The sequence below is a fragment of the Phoxinus phoxinus genome (assembly GCF_949152265.1).
Source record: "Phoxinus phoxinus genome assembly, chromosome: 13".
Taxonomy (NCBI): domain Eukaryota; kingdom Metazoa; phylum Chordata; class Actinopteri; order Cypriniformes; family Leuciscidae; genus Phoxinus; species Phoxinus phoxinus.
In genome coordinates, this window is record NC_136888.1 from 18,017,654 (window position 1) to 18,037,553 (window position 19,900).

At 36.3% G+C, this 19,900-nt stretch overlaps 2 protein-coding genes across 7 annotated transcripts in view; both read left to right on the forward strand.

Moving 5' to 3' along the window:
- entpd6 (ectonucleoside triphosphate diphosphohydrolase 6) overlaps positions 1–7,126 on the forward strand; it is a 48,228-nt gene extending 41,102 nt beyond the window's left edge. For 4 of the 6 annotated variants that reach the window (XM_079633322.1, XM_079633321.1, XM_079633320.1 and 1 more), the window contains 9 exons: positions 185–220; positions 456–544; positions 1,144–1,223; positions 3,113–3,177; positions 3,659–3,757; positions 4,756–4,896; positions 5,011–5,067; positions 5,678–5,793; positions 5,989–7,032. In XM_079633322.1, coding sequence (XP_079489448.1) covers positions 185–220; positions 456–544; positions 1,144–1,223; positions 3,113–3,177; positions 3,659–3,757; positions 4,756–4,896; positions 5,011–5,067; positions 5,678–5,793; positions 5,989–6,081 — 776 coding nt within the window. In that variant the 3' untranslated portion in view covers positions 6,082–7,032. Of the gene's footprint in view, positions 1–184; positions 221–343; positions 359–455; positions 545–1,143; positions 1,224–3,112; positions 3,178–3,658; positions 3,758–4,755; positions 4,897–5,010; positions 5,068–5,677; positions 5,794–5,988 lie in introns of all 6 variants that reach the window. The other 2 variants (XM_079633318.1, XM_079633319.1) reach the window with 2 other exon arrangements.
- On the forward strand, positions 7,115–19,758 carry pygb (phosphorylase, glycogen; brain). Its single transcript, XM_079633317.1, has 20 exons — positions 7,115–7,850; positions 9,821–9,922; positions 10,292–10,370; positions 10,451–10,554; positions 10,680–10,811; positions 11,446–11,557; positions 12,895–12,977; positions 13,560–13,703; positions 13,804–13,896; positions 14,083–14,229; positions 14,305–14,468; positions 14,653–14,767; positions 14,915–15,016; positions 15,191–15,338; positions 15,542–15,600; positions 16,072–16,213; positions 16,462–16,669; positions 17,727–17,861; positions 18,091–18,157; positions 18,554–19,758. Exons 1-20 carry the CDS (start codon positions 7,608–7,610, stop codon positions 18,704–18,706), a joined length of 2,532 nt encoding a protein of 843 aa, XP_079489443.1. The 5' UTR covers positions 7,115–7,607; the 3' UTR covers positions 18,707–19,758.
- The last annotated feature ends 142 nt before the right edge of the window (positions 19,759–19,900 follow it).

The following is a 19,900-nucleotide window of genomic DNA, read 5'->3' on the forward strand; positions in this document are numbered from 1 at the left end:
GACTGGTTCGGCCATAAATGTGTAAGTGTGGGTAATAAATGATTGTTGTATTTTTCTGCCTGAAATGTTTTTTGCAGCTTAGCTGTAGTAGGATGTGAGAAAGTAGTATTTTTCTATTGTACAATGAACTAAGGAAAATTGTAATGTTTGTGCTAACAATTAATGCACATTTGTATTTACACAGGCATGTCAGCTTGGATTACCATAAACTTTTTAATAGGTAAGCAATTTTAGTAGACATGTTATACTGTATGTCACAACAATTTAATCAATGATCATCAACAGAACAATAACATAGATGAATCTGGACACAGATATATGATTATTTTATATCTTTCAACAGTCACCCTTCCCACAGGCAAACTTTTTTCTTTTGTATTCTTTACTTTTACTTGAAATTGTTTGGTTTGTTTCTTAGAACGATTAGAGTGTTTTAAAAAGTCTCTCCTTCACAGGTAGTCTTCATGGCACTGAGACTCCTACAGTAGGCATGCTGGATTTAGGAGGAGGCTCGACCCAGATCACCTTTGCTCTACAGGATGAAGTGAGCCGTGTACATGCATATATATATATATATATATATATATATATATATATATATATATACACACAAATATCTTTATACCCATGTTAATGAAGTCATGTCTCTCTTAACAAACTACCGTGATGTTCTCCCATCCCATGCATTAATCCGCAAATGTCCTGTTAATCCCATAGGCCTTGTAAATGAAGGTTGTTTTACATTGGACGGAGAGAGTTAGAGAGATTCTTTCTCTTGAACTAGGTCAGGTCCTGTACAGGCAGTTTGGATTGAGGACCAATTTATTATGTCATTACACAGTTTCTCCGAGAGCTCTAGTTCCAAACATGAGCTCAGAGAGGAACTGCTCTACAGATTGCAGCTTACTTGTAGTTGCTGACAGATGTTGTGTTATAGTCTGGACTTAAAACTGCTACACTAGGCAGTTGCTGACTAATGTTGTTTTAAAAAAGTACACTGGACAAAAAAAATGCAGTGATGAGACTAGTACGGTACAAACTAGAATTAAATTTTTTGTCATTCTACCAGATTCATGCGTAAAAAGATAGGAATGCTACTTTTATACATCAATATTTGCTTGTTTGTGTTTCGTTCCTGTACAGAAAACCATCCAGACCTCACCCATTGATTATGTGACATCGTTTCAGATGTTCAACATCAGTCACGCGCTCTACTCACACAGGTAAAGTTGGCAGGGCATAAGTTAAAGTGGTAAAGAATAGCGTAGCAAATAAAGCAATATATTATCCTTTTGAATTCTGTAGTTGTTAAACTGTTTTTAAAGATTAACGTTAAGTGAGATTTTTAGAGTATGGTAATATTAAATGTAAAAATATAGAAAATGAGCATGAACAATTAAATATCCAATATCCTCATGCAAGTCTTTAGTACATCCATTTTTATTTATAGTTTCAGCATATTACTGTTTAAAAGGGTTCTATTATACATTTTTACGAAGTCTTGATTTTGTTTTTGGGGTGTACTAGAATATGCTTTCATGCTTTATTGTTTAAATAATGCATTATTTTTCACATATTTTACATTTACATTACAAAAGCAAGAGCTTACAAAAGCAACAGGAAATAAACTGTTCACCATAAAATGTGCAGTGCACAGATAAAAGTTGGGATTATAATGTTGTTATATTATTATAATAAAATACATTTTAACCACCAGCCTTAGGAAGGCCAAACAAATGAGTTTTGAAAATAGGGTGAAAAAAAAACGTGTCTTTGCGACAACACTGTTGTCTCTAATGCAGCTCAACCAGGACTCGTCCCCCTTTTCGTGCATTTCGTGGCCGGAATGAGTAACATTATGACTTCATAAGATCCGGAAAAATCGCGTTGTAGTCCAAACAACCCGTTTGCTGTATCTCTCTTTAGAGTGGACTTTGAGCTTTGTAACATTGCAGATATTTTTTTTATGCTCAAACAGCAACATTACGCACTAACTAAAGTTGAAAAATTGGAAAAGCATAATAGGATCCCTTTAAAAACGTCAGCTTCCCCAGCGGCCCAACAGTGATGTTACGTGACTTGCAGTCCTCTAGCACCAGGATCAAAGCTCTGCCCGATGTTTGACACCACCACCCGTTGGTTGCTGTGCTTGGTCAGGGTTGTCCAGGGCTTTCTAGGTTATGTTAGCTCAACGATTAGTGCATGACAAGTGTTTATGAGGCAGTGTGTGTGTATGCCTCGCCTCGCTCTCCTGATTAGAGTGTAATCACACAAGCCTCCAATTACAATCCCATCGTGGGACTCATCTCCAGATTACTAGAATTACTAGTTATTCACTGCAGGAGATTTGACGCGACAAACCCTTCAGCAGAGGCCAACCAAACAGTCTTTACTCATTGATATTTAAAAGGCAAGATAGTGTTGGATGAGGAATCACTTATTTATGGTGTATGACTCTTGCTCCAAAGTGTGCAATCTCATATCTCATACATTCATGTGAAATGCTGAAATATTTGGGATTTATAGTTATATGTTATAAAATACATATATATATATATATATACACACACGTTACCGTTCAAAAGTTTAGGGTCAGGACTCAGGAAGACTTTTTAAATGTTTTTGAAAGAAGACTCTGTTCGTCAAGGCTGCATTTATTTGACCAAAATACAGTAAAACCAGTAATATTGTGAAATATTATTACTATTTAAAATAACTCTTTTCTATTTTAATATATTTTAAGATGTAATTTATTCCTGTGACGCAAAGCTGAATTTTCAGCATCATTCATCCAGTCCTCAGTGTCACATGATCCTTCAGAAATCATTCTAATATGCTGATTTTCAAATCAAGAAACATTTATTATTATCATCAATGTTGAGTTGCTTAGTATTTTTGTAGAAGCTATGATACATTTGTTCAGGATTCTTTGATGAATAGAAAGATCAAAAGATAGTGTTTTGAACAATATTTTAATTGTTTGTGCTCACTTGAAGTATGAATTTCTTTAATAAAAAAAATTTGACCCCTACATTTTTGATCAGTAGTGTATTTGTATTTATTTTGTATCTTGCATATTCATCCCTTTAATGTCTCATGTCTTTCCCTGTAGTTACCTTGGCCTGGGCCTGATGTCAGCCAGACTTGCTGTGTTGGGAGGGTTTGAAGGACAGCCTTGTATGTGGTCTACAATCTCTCTTCATCTCTGGCTTTTAAAGACCTCATTCACTAGATAAATAAGCCATTATCTAATCTCTTAATAACGCACTGAAGATTAATTCCTTGGTGGCCAGCTGTTGCACTGATTTATTTGAGGCCAAAGAGAGAAACTGCCAGCAGTGCAATAGCTTCTACATGCAGTTTACTGCTGAGATTTACATTTAGTACTCTACAGATGTAATCAGATTTCTTTGTTTATAGTTTTTTCTGTTGTATGAGTGTATCCCGCTTCTCTCAGAGTGGGTTTTAAGGTTATTATGAGCAAGACATGCATGTATTTGTAACGTGCTTTTATGTTTGGCCACCAGGTGGCACTGCAGAACTCATGTTTGGATTTGTCTTCCTCAGCAGTGTCACAGTTACTCCACAAAGTGGCAGTAAAAACGCTAATATGCATGAATAAATCCTTCTTCTTCTTCTTCTGCTTCTTCTTCTGCAGCAGGACCCCAAGAGCTGATTAGTCCATGTCTAGCCTCAGATTACTCTGGACAGTGGGAGCATGCAGAAGTACTCTATACTGTGAAAGGCCAGAAAGCAGGTATGAAATATGTTGTCTGTATGGGTTTAGGTTTTTGTATTTATTTAACATTTAAAGTCCCCCTGTAATCAATAATTGTATCCCTTAAACTCATCTTTGATCACTGCCCCGTCTCCACTATGGTCTCCACTCACTCGAGCTCAGAATACCTGGTCCACTCGGTCAACTTTACTGTAGTAAACGCTGTACAATGGCAAGTGGTAATACTGGTTTCAGCCATAATATGTTTGAACCAGAAACTGATTCAGAAGAAAAAGTGTAAGAGTGAATTATAGGGTCGTCTTCGATGTATCAGAATTGTAATGCGTTTATGTATCACTGTATACAATGTCGGACACAAAACGGTAAGTAATATGATTAGCCTTTTGCTTGACTAAGTTATCAAAAAGCTGTGTTGCTAATGTTACACAATCTCAGTCTGCCTTCTAAAAATCAGTATCCTTAGAAAAGCTTTAAACAACTGAGAACTTCAGTGGAGAAAGGCATATAGTTCATAACATCATAATATAAATATAAATCTTCCCGATTAACATAAAAATATAGCAGGATAACCTGGCTTCTCTTGAGATTCCCCCTGCTTCAGAGCATAGTACGGTAATGATGATATGCTAAAGCCCATCGGCACATTGACGTGATTGGTTACAAGGTAGTTTGTGACGTAAAAAACACCAGTGATTTTTTTCACTGCAGTTTTAAAGAAAAAAAAATTCTGCAATGGTGTTGACCTATGAATTTGCACATGGCTTGTCTTAAAGTATATTAATAACACCACATAGACATATAAAAAAACATTAAAAACATGATTTTCACCACGGGGGGTGTTTAATTTCTCCTCAGAATTTGATCATTTATAAGATCTTATAAAAATTTATATATAATGTGCGTGTGTGTTTGTGTGTGGATGTGTGTAACATATATAATAAACGGTCCTGTTTATCAATGAAGAGTGAACCTGTGTGTGTTTTATTTGAATCACTTGTGTATGTGCTCTGTTCCAGGGGAGCCCATCTATGAGTCTTGCCTTAAAAAAGTGGAAAAGATGATCTACAAACGAGTGAGAAAAACAGAGGAAGTAAAAGACATAGACTTCTACGCATTTTCTTACTACTACGACAGGGCTGTGGATCTGGGCCTCGTTGGTGAGAGATTAGTCTGATTGCTGTCATTTGATCTGATTCAAACATTGTCTCTCTTTTTTCTAAGATTTAAGAGTAGCAAATGAGTCCTATACAAATAGTTTGTCTCTGTCTCAGATGAAAGCAAAGGGGGAACTGTCAAAGTCAGTGATTACATTGAAGGATCCAAAAAAGGTATGTGTTTGGATGTGGTTGTATTAGTCTGATTATATGTGTGCAAGTAATAATTAAATACACTATCATTCAAAAGTCTGGGATTAGTATTATTATTATTTTTTAGAAAAGAATTAATACTTTTATTCAGCAAGATGCATAAATTGATCAAAAGGGTCAGTAAAGACTTTTACATTGTTACAAAAGATTCCAAATAAATGCTGTTCTTTTGAATTTCCTATTCATTAAAAAAATCTGGAAAAAATGCATCACTGTTTCCACAAAAATATTTTTCAAAAAACAGTGGAGATTGCAGTAATGGCTGCTGAAAATCTCTTTCCCATCACTGGAAAAAATTACATTTTAAAATATATTAAAATAGAATATTTTATTATTTATTACACGATATTACTGTTTTTACTCTATTTTTGATCAAATAAATGCAGCTTTGGTGAGAGCTAATGACTTCTTTCAAAAACAAACAAAAAAATCTTACCAACCCAGTATTGTGGCAGGAATAAGTTATAAGGATGTCATTATTGCTGTAATATTAGATTTAAAAAAAAAATTGTTTCACTCCGTTTACATTAACTCAACAAAAAATTCATCCATTTTCTTCTTTGTGGTGCAGTGTGCAATAACATGTCAGCTGGAGGAATAAATGAGACTCCGTTCCTGTGTTTGGATCTGACCTACATCTCTGTACTTCTTCAGGAGCTTGACTTCCCGCCTGATAAAGAGCTGAAGGTGTGCTACTCTTGATTTATGATTCCTGACTTAATAGGACTGACTGTGTGGTGACTTTTGTACACAGATTGCAACACACATATATGGTCAACTACAGCAGTGTGTGATTTATCTGTAATATTTTGAAGAACAAATGTCATGACTCATGGGCGAACTGTGATTTTCTTTAACCGCATCCTTCTGTTTAAATTTCAGCTGGCAAGACAAATAAATAATGTGGAGACTAGCTGGGCCCTCGGTGCCACTTTCCAGTGCATAGAGTCACTCCGTAAGCATGGAACGTGCTGAAAACACAGACACTCACAACGTTGTAACGCTCCACAACCCAGTAAAGCACTGACTGGTTTTAATTCTCTGGGAAAAAATATCTACATTGATTGTATTTGCCATTTTGTCATTGAACAAAATGATATTGAAAATGTGAGTTTTTATACATACCTCTGACTTTCTGAATGTTTCTTACTAGGGTGTTAAGCTATGTGTGAAGGTAAAATGTATGTACTGGTCTGGGTGTTTACAGCATGTCAGAATCATATCAGTCAGGGTTAACTATACATAACTGATTAAAATTTGTTTTGTTTCTCTCAAGTTAAAGTTATTTTATTTTTATCTTATGTTTAATTATGTTGTAGCTTTTAGATATGCAATATATTAAGCCGATGTTCAAACAAATCATACTTATTATTAAATATCTACTCTCAGAGGGAGGGGGGGAAAACAAAACAAAAATTATGTTGGTAAGAAGAACAGACCTGAGCTGTTGCAGTCATGTCCATGTATTTTTCTCAGATGAAGTTATTAACTTGCTGTTTGATGTGGCCATGTTCTTTATTAAATGTATTAAATATGTTTGTATGAAATGCCATAAAAATGTAACCTGAGTCTGTTGAAAACTTTGCTTCCAGTATTGAGAGTGCAATTACTCAAAGTTCACAAGAAGGTAATAGAGTGACTCGTGAGACAGCAGGATGTGGTCTGGCTTGTGTTTGCTCCAGTCACGTCTGCTGTTCGTTCTTGGAACCAGCAGGTGTCGCAACACTAACAGTCCGAATGTCACAATATATGACTCAGTTTTACTCATAGGATGTTGTATTGAGGTTTTTTGAAAGGGCACTTCATTTTCTAATCTGTATAACATTTACAAAATATGAGTTTCCTTGTCTGTGAACATAACTTGCCTTGTAACTTGCCTATCTATACACACAACACATGTATAATTATAAAAGTCAATCAGCGATCAGACTTCACTTCTAAATCCGACTCCTCCCACTTCAAAATGTTTTCTATTGGGTGTTTGAAGGCTCCATATACGGGCAGATTTTGGATCGAAATCAATCCGGAACTGTATCAATTAGTAAAAAGTATACAATAATGGAAATTCGGCTCGTATGAAACGCAAGGATATGATCAAGTCTACATAAGTCATCTTTACTACGAGCTAAAAAAGTCAATGGTGTTACAAAATGTTATATTATACAATAGTTGCTGGCCCAAATGGAGAAGATTATACACTAAAACGATTATTTCGCTCAAACCGGCTCACCTAGGCCAGAATACATTAGTAAACCTGTAGCTAGTTAGCGTTGCATGGATGATTGACGTCTCACACAACCTATGGGAACGCAATTACGATTGTGTCACTGGCCAATAAACAGGCTGGATTTAAGCCCGCCCACCTTCTTCTCCAGTCGACATAGGGGTGTGTCTCTCTCAGCCAGGGAACAGTGCGTGTAAAGTCCTTCTGCACCGCACCAACCTGTGCACAAGTCAAGGGTCCGAAATTTCATTCTTTGCTTCTTAAACGCATTGGCAACATGTCCAAACCTCTAACTGACCAGGAAAAGCGCAAGCAGATCAGTGTTCGTGGTATAGCTGGACTGGGGGATGTTGCCGAAATCAAAAAGAGCTTCAACAGGCATCTTCACTTCACCCTAGTGAAGGACCGCAATGTGGCCACCCCGCGGGATTATTACTTCGCCCTGGCTCACACGGTGCGGGATCACCTGGTGGGCCGCTGGATCCGCACTCAGCAGTATTACTACGAGAAAGACCCGAAGGTACACTCTTCCTCCTCTTGCAGCGAGGAAGTGGCATGTTTGTGCAGTAGTGGGATAAGTTGTTACATGAAATGCATTTAATGTGGATTTAATGTTTACGAATTTAAACATTTTGTTTTTGCATTTGGCAAGTTTGGGCCTCCATAATTGCATTACTGCAGAATTGCACACTGCTGTATGACAGTGTCTTCTTTAGTTATTAAGTGCACAAACCATAATCATATTCATAGTGCATTGTAAATGTTAGTGAATATGACCTGGACAGTCATTTCCTCATTTAGTGTGAGTCGGTCATTAATTTAACTGTTTTATTGGGAGAGTTAAAGGCATTGGCCATCCATTGTCATGGGGTCAGCTGTTAAAAAAGTGTGATTCCTTGTCATATTAAGGCATCATTAGTTATTGAGTATTTTGCAACCACGTCTCTGTGCTGCTCACTAGGGCAAGTACAGATTGCACTATACTGTCAAACCCAGTTTGAAGATAATAGGTTTTATCTAATGCATTGACATAGTCCATATGCAGCATCACTTGTGGCTATTAATAGACAACTATTACCAGGATGCTTAATAAGTTGGGAGGTCATGATGGTGTTTGGAGAGTAACTAGGAGAGAGTGCTTTTTTTTGTCTTTTGTCGCTCCATTGATGTGGCTGTGACCATAATCTAACTATGTATTTTGAATTAAAGCAGTATTACATGGTATTTTTCTGTACTTTAGGTCTTTTGGAAATTATTTATTTATTGAATGTTCCTGTTTTGGGCTTGACTGCTTTCCAGAGATGTGTTTTGTGTGTGCTTGATTTCAGCAGTCCTTTGAGCCAGTAATGAAAGCCGGTGTTTCATGGAAGCAGATAGCTTTATATGGTTGAGCACACCAATCTGTGAAGCATTTTCAGGAACTTCACTCTTGTCAAGCATTACGCTTGTTGAAGTTCAGACCCTTGGAAAACCAGTAAAACACTGTCACTTTCTTTAAACCCACAGTATGCACTATGCAGTGATTAAGCCCCATCTCTGCATGTTAAACTGAAGCATGCATTTATTTATTACTGTGGTATTCAGATGTTGTTCAATGTGTATTTGAGGCCTCAGCAGTCTGTAAACTTCTCCCAGTGCAGACATCTGATGAATGAACTCTTATGAAAAGTTGATACCAAGCCAACAAGATTAAATTAGGCATGTTGTAGTTGTACTTCAGTAACATACCAGAGATTATAAGGAGGTAAACCATATAAAAAGTGTGAAAATACAAGCTTACACTGACTGCAAAAATGTCTGATGTCTGAACCTGTCTGATGAAATCGCTCTTCTAACATTACAATTAATATTTGAACTGGAAAATAAACTAATGTTTGATCAAAGTTTTTTTTTTTTTTTTTTAAGAGCGCAAAGTAGCTGATGATATTTATAGTATATTATAATCTATTCTACTCCAATGTTATAATATGTATTATAAAAGGACAAAGCAATTAACAGTTCATTTCAAATGAATATTGACACATAAACATTTCACATTAATAACATAATAAATTGGGAAATTATGTTAGTGTCATTTGTAATTTGTGATTGCATGACAAATTCATTGATTATTTTAAAGTGATTTATTTATTCTAAGAGTTGATTTAAAACTATTTTAACGTCTTTGTCTGTGGGCAATGCACATTTCCTGTTTTCAAATATTTGTATAACATATTTAAATGTTATAATATTGGAGTAGATTCATATAATATTTAAACAGCCAATACGAGGAAAGAAAAACAACATTGGTTGACCTTTTGTTTCAGTTCATACACTGATTAATTGTAATGTTATAAGAGTATAATGTTATAATTTTAGCAGACAGTACAAGATTACGGTGATTTGAAGATGCAACATTTTATTTTTCTATGGTCTTCTGCCTACATGATCTGCTTGTTCAGATATCTCTGTGCTCATGCAGTGAGGTTTTATTTGTGTTTTCTGTTGCAGCGCATCCACTATCTGTCTCTGGAGTTCTACATGGGCAGAACTCTACAGAACACCATGATAAATCTTGGGCTGCAGAATACCTGTGATGAGGCCATCTACCAGGTAAAATGCATCACTGACCTAGCAAACTTAATGCTCTTGTAAAGCATTTGTTCACTGAATTGCAGAACTGGCCCAGAGCTCTGTTACTTAAACATCCTGAAACTTTAGAAACAGCTGTTGTTTTCCCCTGCTCACCCACAGAGCGCTCATGGGGGATGTAGACCAGTTGCCACAGGCTTGCAAAACTGTTAGTGTAAACCCTTCCTTGTTTGAATGAGAGCACGGAAATTGCCGAAACATTAAATTGCACAGAATTTGCATAATCGGGTGAAATTTTGTTGCCCAATATGAATATTTGTGTTGTATATGCTTTTATAATGCGTGTGTGTTCTTTTAACGTGATCTGTTCTGAAATATATTGATCTTCAGCTTGGACTGGATTTGGAAGAATTAGAGGAGATCGAGGAGGATGCAGGGCTGGGAAACGGAGGGCTCGGGCGTCTTGCAGGTACCTACATTTAAAACTCCTTACATCCTAGTACATGTCCCCGTTGTATTGGACCGTTTGATGTCTCCTTTCTCTCTCAGCTTGTTTCCTGGACTCCATGGCATCTCTGGGTTTGGCGGCATATGGTTATGGCATTCGTTATGAGTTTGGGATCTTCAATCAGAAGATCGCTAGTGGCTGGCAGGTAAACCAAAACTGAATAGTATTGATAATGGTAATTTTCAGTATATGTTTACCATTGCATTTTATTTAGTTAGTAGATCAAATATTGAAAATATGAATTTTCTTTTTTTTTCTTTCTTTTTTTAGGTTGAGGAAGCTGATGATTGGCTTCGTTATGGTAACCCTTGGGAGAAGGCCCGTCCCGAGTATATGCTTCCTGTGCATTTCTATGGCCGAGTGGAGCAAACTCACGAGGGACCAAAGTGGGTTGACACTCAGGTCAGTCAGTGATAATCTAGTGCCGTGGGATATCAGGGGGAAAACATAGCTATAGAAAAAAAGAATTCAACCACATTCACTATCATTCAAAAGATTGTTGTAATATTTCTGAAAGAAGTCTGTTATGCTCATGGCTGCATTGATTTGAACAAAAATACAGTAAAACAGTAATATTATTACTAATTATTATTCAAATATTTTTATAAATAAAATTATTACAATAAAAAAATTCTATAAAAATTTATTTTTATGGCAAAGCTGTATTTTTAGCATCATTACTCCAGTCTTCGGTGTCAGATCCTTCAGAAATCATTGTAATATGTTGATTTGGTGCTCAATATTTTTTTTTTTACTTTTTTTTTTTTATATCAATGTTTAAAACGGTTGTGCTGCCTAATAAGTTTGGAAACCGTTATACACGTGTGTGTTTTTTTTTCAATAGAAAGGTAAAATAACATTATTTAAAATATATATTTTTTGTAACACTTGATTGAATTAATGCGTCCATTTCTTTTAACAAAAAACACCTTACTGAGCTTTTGAATGTTACTGTAATTGTGGATAAATAGGATGGCAAAATTAAAGTCAGTTCATGTCTACATTTTACTGTACCGCTCTGTCTGGTCTTTGGCAGGTGGTGCTTGCAATGCCTTATGACACTCCTGTGCCTGGTTATAAAAACAACACTGTGAATACTATGAGACTGTGGTCTGCCAAAGCTCCTAATGATTTCAACCTGCAAGAATGTGAGTCAACACAATGATCAGCTCACATGATCAGCGGTCTGAGCTCCAGTATAACGCGTGCATTTCTGGTTTGGTACTACTTTTGGCTGAATCGCTGAAATTAAGTTAGCTTCTCTGTCCTGGTTTGTTTGGAGGATTCCAGGTGAGCTTTGTGTGAGCGTAGATTATTACATGCTTTAAATTTCCAGTTGTTTGCAGTATTATTGAAATAGTCTTTTATATTACTGTTAGTTTGAGTCTACACTTACCTTCTCAGTTGAGTTTATATAAAAGTGAACTTGTTTCCTGGGAGAATGGTTTCTGTGTAGAATACTAAATATAGGCCTCTTCAGCAGCACAGAAACAGGAGAGCAGCTGGCAGCAGGCCAGCGTTACCCATAGATACGCCTGCTTTTGAGAGGGTCCTTCATGACTGTAGGGCCTCTGAGCTCTACAGTCAATGTCTCTTTCTATATTAGACGCATACTCTTAAGGTTTTGTGTTATATAGACGCATAAATTACATAATATATATATATTACATACACCAGTACTGTCAATTGATTAAAAAAATTAACTCATTTGCACATTTAATCTCCAAATGAATGTAGAAACAACATAAAGACCGTAGCCTGTTTTAAATTCTTGTTTAATGCCAGTACCACCAGTACTGCTACTGATGTCTCTATGAAATGTATTTTTTTCCCTTCAATTGTTGCCATTAATTATAGCCATTTAGCATTACAGTATAAATAAAAGCTATCAATTTTAACATTTTATTAGGCTTTAAAAAAAACATTTTTAATTTGAGTGAACTTAAAACAACTTGAAACAACAAACATAAACCCATTATAATAAATGCCACCTTTACCTGCCCTTCAATATATAAGGGCTCAGTTTTTTTCTATTGGCCCAGTCAGACCAGTTTAGATTTTTATTTGCCCTGCTTTTGTTTTTGACACGTGTATCCTTGTAAAGAATGCTTTAAGATTTTCTGGTAGATCTAAGAGGTAGACTATATACCAATTTAATAAAGTTATCAAACACTTCATTCTTCACTGCGTAAATTAAATATAGATTAATCCTTATTAAAGCTACAAAAGTTATTCAGCCAAGAGCAGCGAGGGATTTTTCTCTTTTTCTTTAGTTCTTTGATTATCCTAAATGAGGTTAATCCAGCAGCGAGTTTATTAGGATTCTGTCACTTTAAGACATGCCATATGACGCGCATCCCATTTTCTCAATTCTTTACGTTAATTTTAGACTTCATTTAACTAATTTAAGACACTGCTTGTGAGGAATATTTGACAAAACAAGCATTTCATCATGTCATTTTTAAACACTCTCTCTTAATTGTAGTCAATGTGGGAGATTACATCCAGGCCGTATTGGACCGAAACCTGGCAGAGAACATCTCCCGGGTGCTCTACCCCAATGACAATGTACGTACACTCACTTTTCAATGCTATAAAACTCTAGCTGAGGATGTCTGATGGTCTGATGGACAGAATGTACACACACACACACACACACACACACACACACACACACACACACACACACACACACACACACACACACACACACACACACACACACAGAGAGAGAGAGAGAACAGAGAGCAGGAATTTGAATGTGATGTGTGTTAAGTTACTAATATAACAAACATTGACAATCATATGTGTGTATATTTAGACTGTGTCGATGCTGGTATGCAAAATAAGCTTTAGCTGACTGACATGAGCAGATTTCAGCAGAGAAAACTCTTATCTTATGCAACTGTGACACTGGCATGTGTAATGCATTGAGGAAGTATGAAAATGGAAGACTATGTTCTGAGGAACAGTGGGTCTGTGTCATGATACAGGAGTGTATAATGTTTTTATTCACACAACTACTAAACTACGCAGCTAGAAAACACAATGCTTGGTTATTCTGTCCGAAAAACTGACAGTAAATGGAATGTTTTGCTGTTTGTGTCTGTATTTAATATGAATGAATTTCTTTGTATGTGCATGTGTTAGTTTTTCGAAGGGAAGGAGCTCCGTTTAAAGCAGGAGTACTTTGTGGTGGCCGCTACTCTGCAGGACATCATCAGACGCTTTAAATCTTCAAAGTTTGGCTGCAGGGATCCTGTGCGCACCTCTTTTGAGGCTTTCCCTGAAAAGGTTATATGACATGAATTGATGGAATTTTCAGTCACAAATGTAAAAACTGCAAAGGTTTTTGCTCTCACAAAGAATAACGGTTTCAAAACACCTCTCTCAGGTGGCGATTCAACTGAATGATACTCATCCAGCTCTGGCGATTCCTGAACTCATGAGAATCCTGGTGGATATAGAGCAGCTGGACTGGGAAAAGGTGTGACGTTCAGGCTGTCAAACTGTGTTAATTCCTTCACAGCTGTTTTGTTGTTCTGCATTTGTCTATTACTCATGTCAACATGACTAGGCAGAAAAATACAAAGTATTGCTAATATAATGAAAAGTATTGTTCATTCAGCCAGACAACTTTTTTTATATTTTCTTATTTAATGTGTGTATGTAGGCATGGGAGGTTACCACAAAGACGTGTGCGTACACAAACCACACGGTGTTACCCGAGGCTCTGGAGCGCTGGCCTGTCTACATGTTTGAGAATCTTCTGCCACGACACCTGCAGATCGTCTATGAGATCAACCGGCGGCATCTGGATGTGAGGATACGCACATACACTAGCTCAAGATCATCATAGTGATTTCTGGTTGGTCTGATGGACTGTCTGTTGTAGAGAATTGCTGCGCTGTATCCAGGCGACCACGATCGTTTGCGCAGGATGTCTCTGATCGAGGAGGGCGATCCAAAGAGGATCAACATGGCTCACCTTTGTGTGGTCGGGTCACACGCCGTCAACGGAGTTGCACGGATTCACTCAGACATTGTCAAAACCACTGTGTGAGTAGAGTGCATAAGTCTATGTGCAACAATATTTGACAGTAAATTAATGATTTCCAGGGAGACATGGAAGCATTTTTATTTTAATGCTATTTAGATCATTTGTATATTGACATTACGTACTTGTGATATAGTTACATTTAGAACTTGCAGTAATTCATTTATTTTTTAAACTGGTTTTAAGATTTAAGGACTTTTGTGACGTTGAGCCGGAGAAGTTTCAGAACAAGACAAACGGCATCACACCTCGTCGCTGGCTGCTGCTCTGCAACCCTGGCCTGGCTGACATCATCGCTGAGGTGGCCTTCTTAACTTATTATTCATGCAGTTGGTGTCAAGTTGTGTAGTATTTTATTTAAAATGTTATTGATTTTATCCAGCTCTTGCTCTTGCTCGCTCTACCCTGACTTTTTTTTTTTCTGTCCCTCACTATCTTTCCCTTTCAGAAAATTGGTGAGGACTTCCTGACGGATCTGTTCCAACTAAGAAAACTTTTGGACTTCATCAATGATGAAACGTTCATTCGGGATGTGGCTAAAGTGAAGCAGGTCACAATTTAAATATATATATTTTTTTAAATAAATAGTCATACCTTCTTCGATTTTGATATTTATAATGTACAGGAGTCTTTTTCAACATTTAAAAAGACAGAAGAATTAAAATAATAATAATTTGGCTTAATGTTTAAAAGTTTTTTGTTTTTTTGTTGTTGTAATTTTTAGGAGAATAAGCAGAAGTTTGCAGCTTATCTGGAGAATGAGTACAAAGTAAAGATAAACCCTGAGTCCATCTTTGACATCCATGTCAAAAGAATCCATGAGTACAAGAGACAACTGCTCAACTGCCTTCATGTCATCACTTTATACAACAGTACGAAAATACACAAAGAAAAACAGCAATGTATAAAAGATAGTTGATCAGTGCTTGAACACTGCCACCTATCTGAGCACTGATGAACTGACCAAAGAGAACATTGCACTTTTGTTTTTATCATGATTTAGTAGATTCTTTTTTAAAAAATGGCTCAAATGAATGAGTGATTTTATCATTTATTTTATTTTGCACTTTTCTAGGGATCAAAAAAGAACCAAACAAGAAGTTTGTTCCCCGGACCGTAATGATTGGAGGAAAGGTATGTTAATTTATATATATATATATATATATATTTTTTTTTTTAAGGGATTCTGAATAATATTAGTATGGTATGTGATAACTGTCATTATGGGATTTATGTACTTCCGATTGACATGATTTAAAGCAGTAGTTCTCAATTAGGAGGTCTCAGCAAACTTAATTAAAACGTAATCAAACTTCGCTGAAATGCTGAAAAAAAAAAAAAAAAACCAAGGCGTGAACTTAATATTTATTTTTGTATCCCCAGCCTTCAACAACTATTAATTTATTAAAGAACATACTGTTTATGTAACTTCTGGAATCAGTCAAATAAATATCTTAATATATTGACACTTCAAGTTTCTGTTAAAAAGCTTGAAAATTGTGTTGGACTCTGGGGGGCTTCAAAGTCAAAAAGGTTGAGAAGCACTGTTTAAAAGAGTCCAGTGCTCAAAGGCTTTTTTCTCTGATCCTGCACTGCCTCCTGCAGGCGGCACCAGGCTATCACATGGCAAAGATCATCATTAAACTGATCACCTCAGTGGGGGAGGTGGTCAACCATGATCCTGTGGTGGGAGACAGACTGAAGGTCATTTTCCTGGAGAACTATAGAGTCTCATTAGCTGAGAAGGGTGAGTAAACGCATTACAACTGTTGATGGATAGCCATCAAAATATCAGATTTATTAGATATTTGTCAAGATAATCTAATAATTATTTTTGCTAAAGTTGCATTAGTTAATTGAATTTTTGCCATGAAAATAGCTTTGAATGCTGACATGGCATTAAATAAAATAATCTGAATCTGCATCAGTTATTTTATTTATTGGATCTCATAGATTATAATGGAATTTGAATGTGTCATGTGCTTTGCTCTTCAGTGATCCCTGCTGCCGACCTGTCCGAGCAGATCTCCACGGCCGGCACTGAAGCCTCCGGCACGGGAAACATGAAGTTCATGCTTAACGGCGCTCTGACCATCGGCACCATGGACGGCGCCAACGTGGAGATGGCAGAAGAAGCTGGAGAGGAAAACCTGTTCATCTTTGGTATGCGGGTCGAGGATGTGGAGGCCATGGACAAAAAGGGGTGAGAGTGAATAGATATAAACTGAATAATAGAGAGAACATGGGTCTAGATGGGAGGAATGATAGTCAAACATGGAAACACTTTACTATAAGGTTCTATTAGTTAATGCATTTGATAAAATGACCTAACAATAAGCACTTCATGTGTTACAGTATTTATTAATCTTTTCTAATCTTAGTTATTAAACGTATTAAGTATAACTGTTCATTGATGGTTCGTTTCAGCTCTGGAGATGAATAAATGCATTAGAATTATTGTTCATTGTTAGTTCATGGTAGCTAATGTAGTTAACAAATGAAACTTTGTAGTAAAGTGTTACCAAACATAAATGTAACTTCCTGATTGTGACATTTGTGGAATTATTTCCTTCAGACTGGATTTGTTTTTTGATCAATGTTGTTTATATAGGAGTGAATTAAGACATGAGGTCAAATGGGATAGTGTAACTACAGAGTCTCTCCTAATGAGTGAAAATAAAATAGTTTTTGCCGAGCCATAGCTGTGAGACCACGTAGTCAAAATTGGATGCCCTCATTGGTGTGACATGTAGGTGGGCGGAGCAGGCATCAAACAGGAAGTTGACCCTCAAATGCATGAGGAAAATTACAAGCTTTTGCTAGTTTTCATAATAAGGTCATACAATTGTCATAATTACTATTTTACACAAACCTTTGATGGAAACATGAATATGATGCTCTACTGCAACAAAACCAATAAATGTAATATCATGTTTCTATTATATCATGTTTCTACTTAAGGCGGAAATTCAAAAACCGTCCCAATCACCTTTAATTCACCCCTACTATTATAGTTTTTTTATGTTCAGCTTTTTTTCTTTAAAATTGGGGTTATTTATTTTAAAATTTGATTTTTGCAATTTTATTAGTTTTTTTAATGCTTTTTTGTTTTTACATATTTACTTTACGTAAATTTTCTTTTAGTTTAAGTGTTTCATCTAATATTTATATTCTATTTGATTTCAGCTATTTCAGTGACTGCAAAAAACTTTTAATGGTTTAGGTTTGAGTCTACAATAACATCACTGTTTGTGATCTAGATACAATGCCAGGGAATACTACGAGCGTCTGCCTGAACTCAAACAGGTGATGGATCAGATCAGCACTGGATTCTTCAGCCCCAAAGAGCCTGAACTCTTCAAAGACATTGTCAACATGCTCATGAATCATGACAGGTGGGCAGCAAAGAATGAATGTGATTTATTGCCTCACACCTCCTTTGAAATAGTTTGCATTTTCTGGTGTCTTACAGGTGCAGCTAATAAAATAAAATAAATATATATATATACACACAAATGTATATTGGCTTATATAGTTTATGGAAACTATGCAACAATTACCCATTATCACATTTATTTTTGCATTTGTAGGAGGTTTCTGACTTGTGTTGTTTTTCTCTCTCAGGTTCAAGGTGTTTGCAGACTATGAATCCTATATCAGCAGTCAAGAAAAAGTCAATGAACTCTACAGGGTGAGTTAAGATAGTTTGGATATTCATTAGTGGTCTACCAACATGGGTTTTTCAATGGCTATTTCGTCATTTAATTAAACTGCATTTTTAATGACATGTTATAAACTATAATTATATAAAATATCTGAGAACAGAAAATGTTTTTGTACCGGTAATTGACACAAGTGGGCGCCCAACACTCCTGTTAATTGTTAGCTGATGGCAAAAATCTGATTGATCTACAGGGAGTTTAAATGTGTCTTCCACTGCTTGAAATGTAGAACTGATTTTCGAGAAATAGTTGTATACTGTAGGCAAAACTGCTTGTTTCCCAAATAGGAACCGTTTTTTTTAAAAAGCTTTGTTCATTAATTATGATGTTTACTTTTTTGTTTCTTTTTATTTTATTTTTTTCAGAACCCAAAAGAATGGACCAAAACCGTGATCAGGAACATTGCTGCTTCTGGAAAGTTCTCCAGTGACCGCACCATCACTGAGTACGCCCGTGAGATCTGGGGAGTGGAGCCGTCGGACGTCAAGATCCCGCCACCTAATGAACCACGGGAATGAGGGAGCAGGGAACACTGGGTCTGCTTGCCTGTTCCTCAAGCATTCCCAGTGTGTTGGTGTGCCTTCAGGTTTCTCTCACTATGCATAACACCACATGGAACCTCTTTGAATTTCACGACTGTAGTGTACCCTCAATATACACACAAACTAACCCCTCCATGTGCACTTACACTGTAGTACATTTGAAATCGCTGTTACTTTCACTTGCCCATACTCAATTTTCATAGATTCGGTTATGCCAATTCAATTTGCTTCTCATCTGAGACTAATTTATTTAAGCTTCATTTAGTTAGAGCTTAGTCTAGCTTCAGTTTACTGCAGTATTAATGCGTGTGTAAATTCTCAATTTTGGTGCATTCCTTGCATCACTTTTAAGGGTGGCCATTCTGACTGACTATAACAGAGATGACACTTTAAGGACGCCACTAATTTCAATTGCCAAGACTATAGATCATCAGCCACCTTTGGTTTGTTTAAATTCAGTAGAATTAGTCTCCCTGCCCTAAAACACAGTATATAACTGTCTCAAAAGTGGCAAATGGCATTAACGTAATGACTCCAGAACGCATGTGGTTCAGTGTCCAAATTATCTTTTTATTCAAGATTTCTTAAGCAGGTTAAATGGTGCCTTGTATGCATACTGTGCAATATTAACAACAATAATGTAAATATTACATGACACAATGAGAATAGAGGATATATGGCAGCTGGTGGATGTAAATCACAGAAATCCATCAAATAGTACATTACATTTTCTATTTTGTCAGGGTGAGCTGATGTCAATTTGTGCTCTATTTGACATAGTATTACCAAGTGATATGTTTGTGATGCTGTTTAGAGTTGAAAAAAAAGTCAGAGTTTGCTTTATGAAAAGGGTCATAGTTCAAGCTACAGATACATCATTTCAGATTCCAGGCTGTCATTTGAATGTATGCTTATGGATGTCATCTTTGAACATTCACACTTGTACTGAGGCCTTGTTTCTTTTCTTTTTTTACACGAGTACTGTAAGGAAATTACCATGTTAACAAATAATAAAGTGAATAAAAACAGTATGATGTTGACTTGAATATTTAAACAAGGCAAATCCAATTGCAAGTTGGAGAATCTGTTCATGCTGTTGTCTTGTTATGCCACATTCTTATCACTCAGTATAGTAATGAACGGCTTGAACTGGTGTTGGGTAAGGTAAAA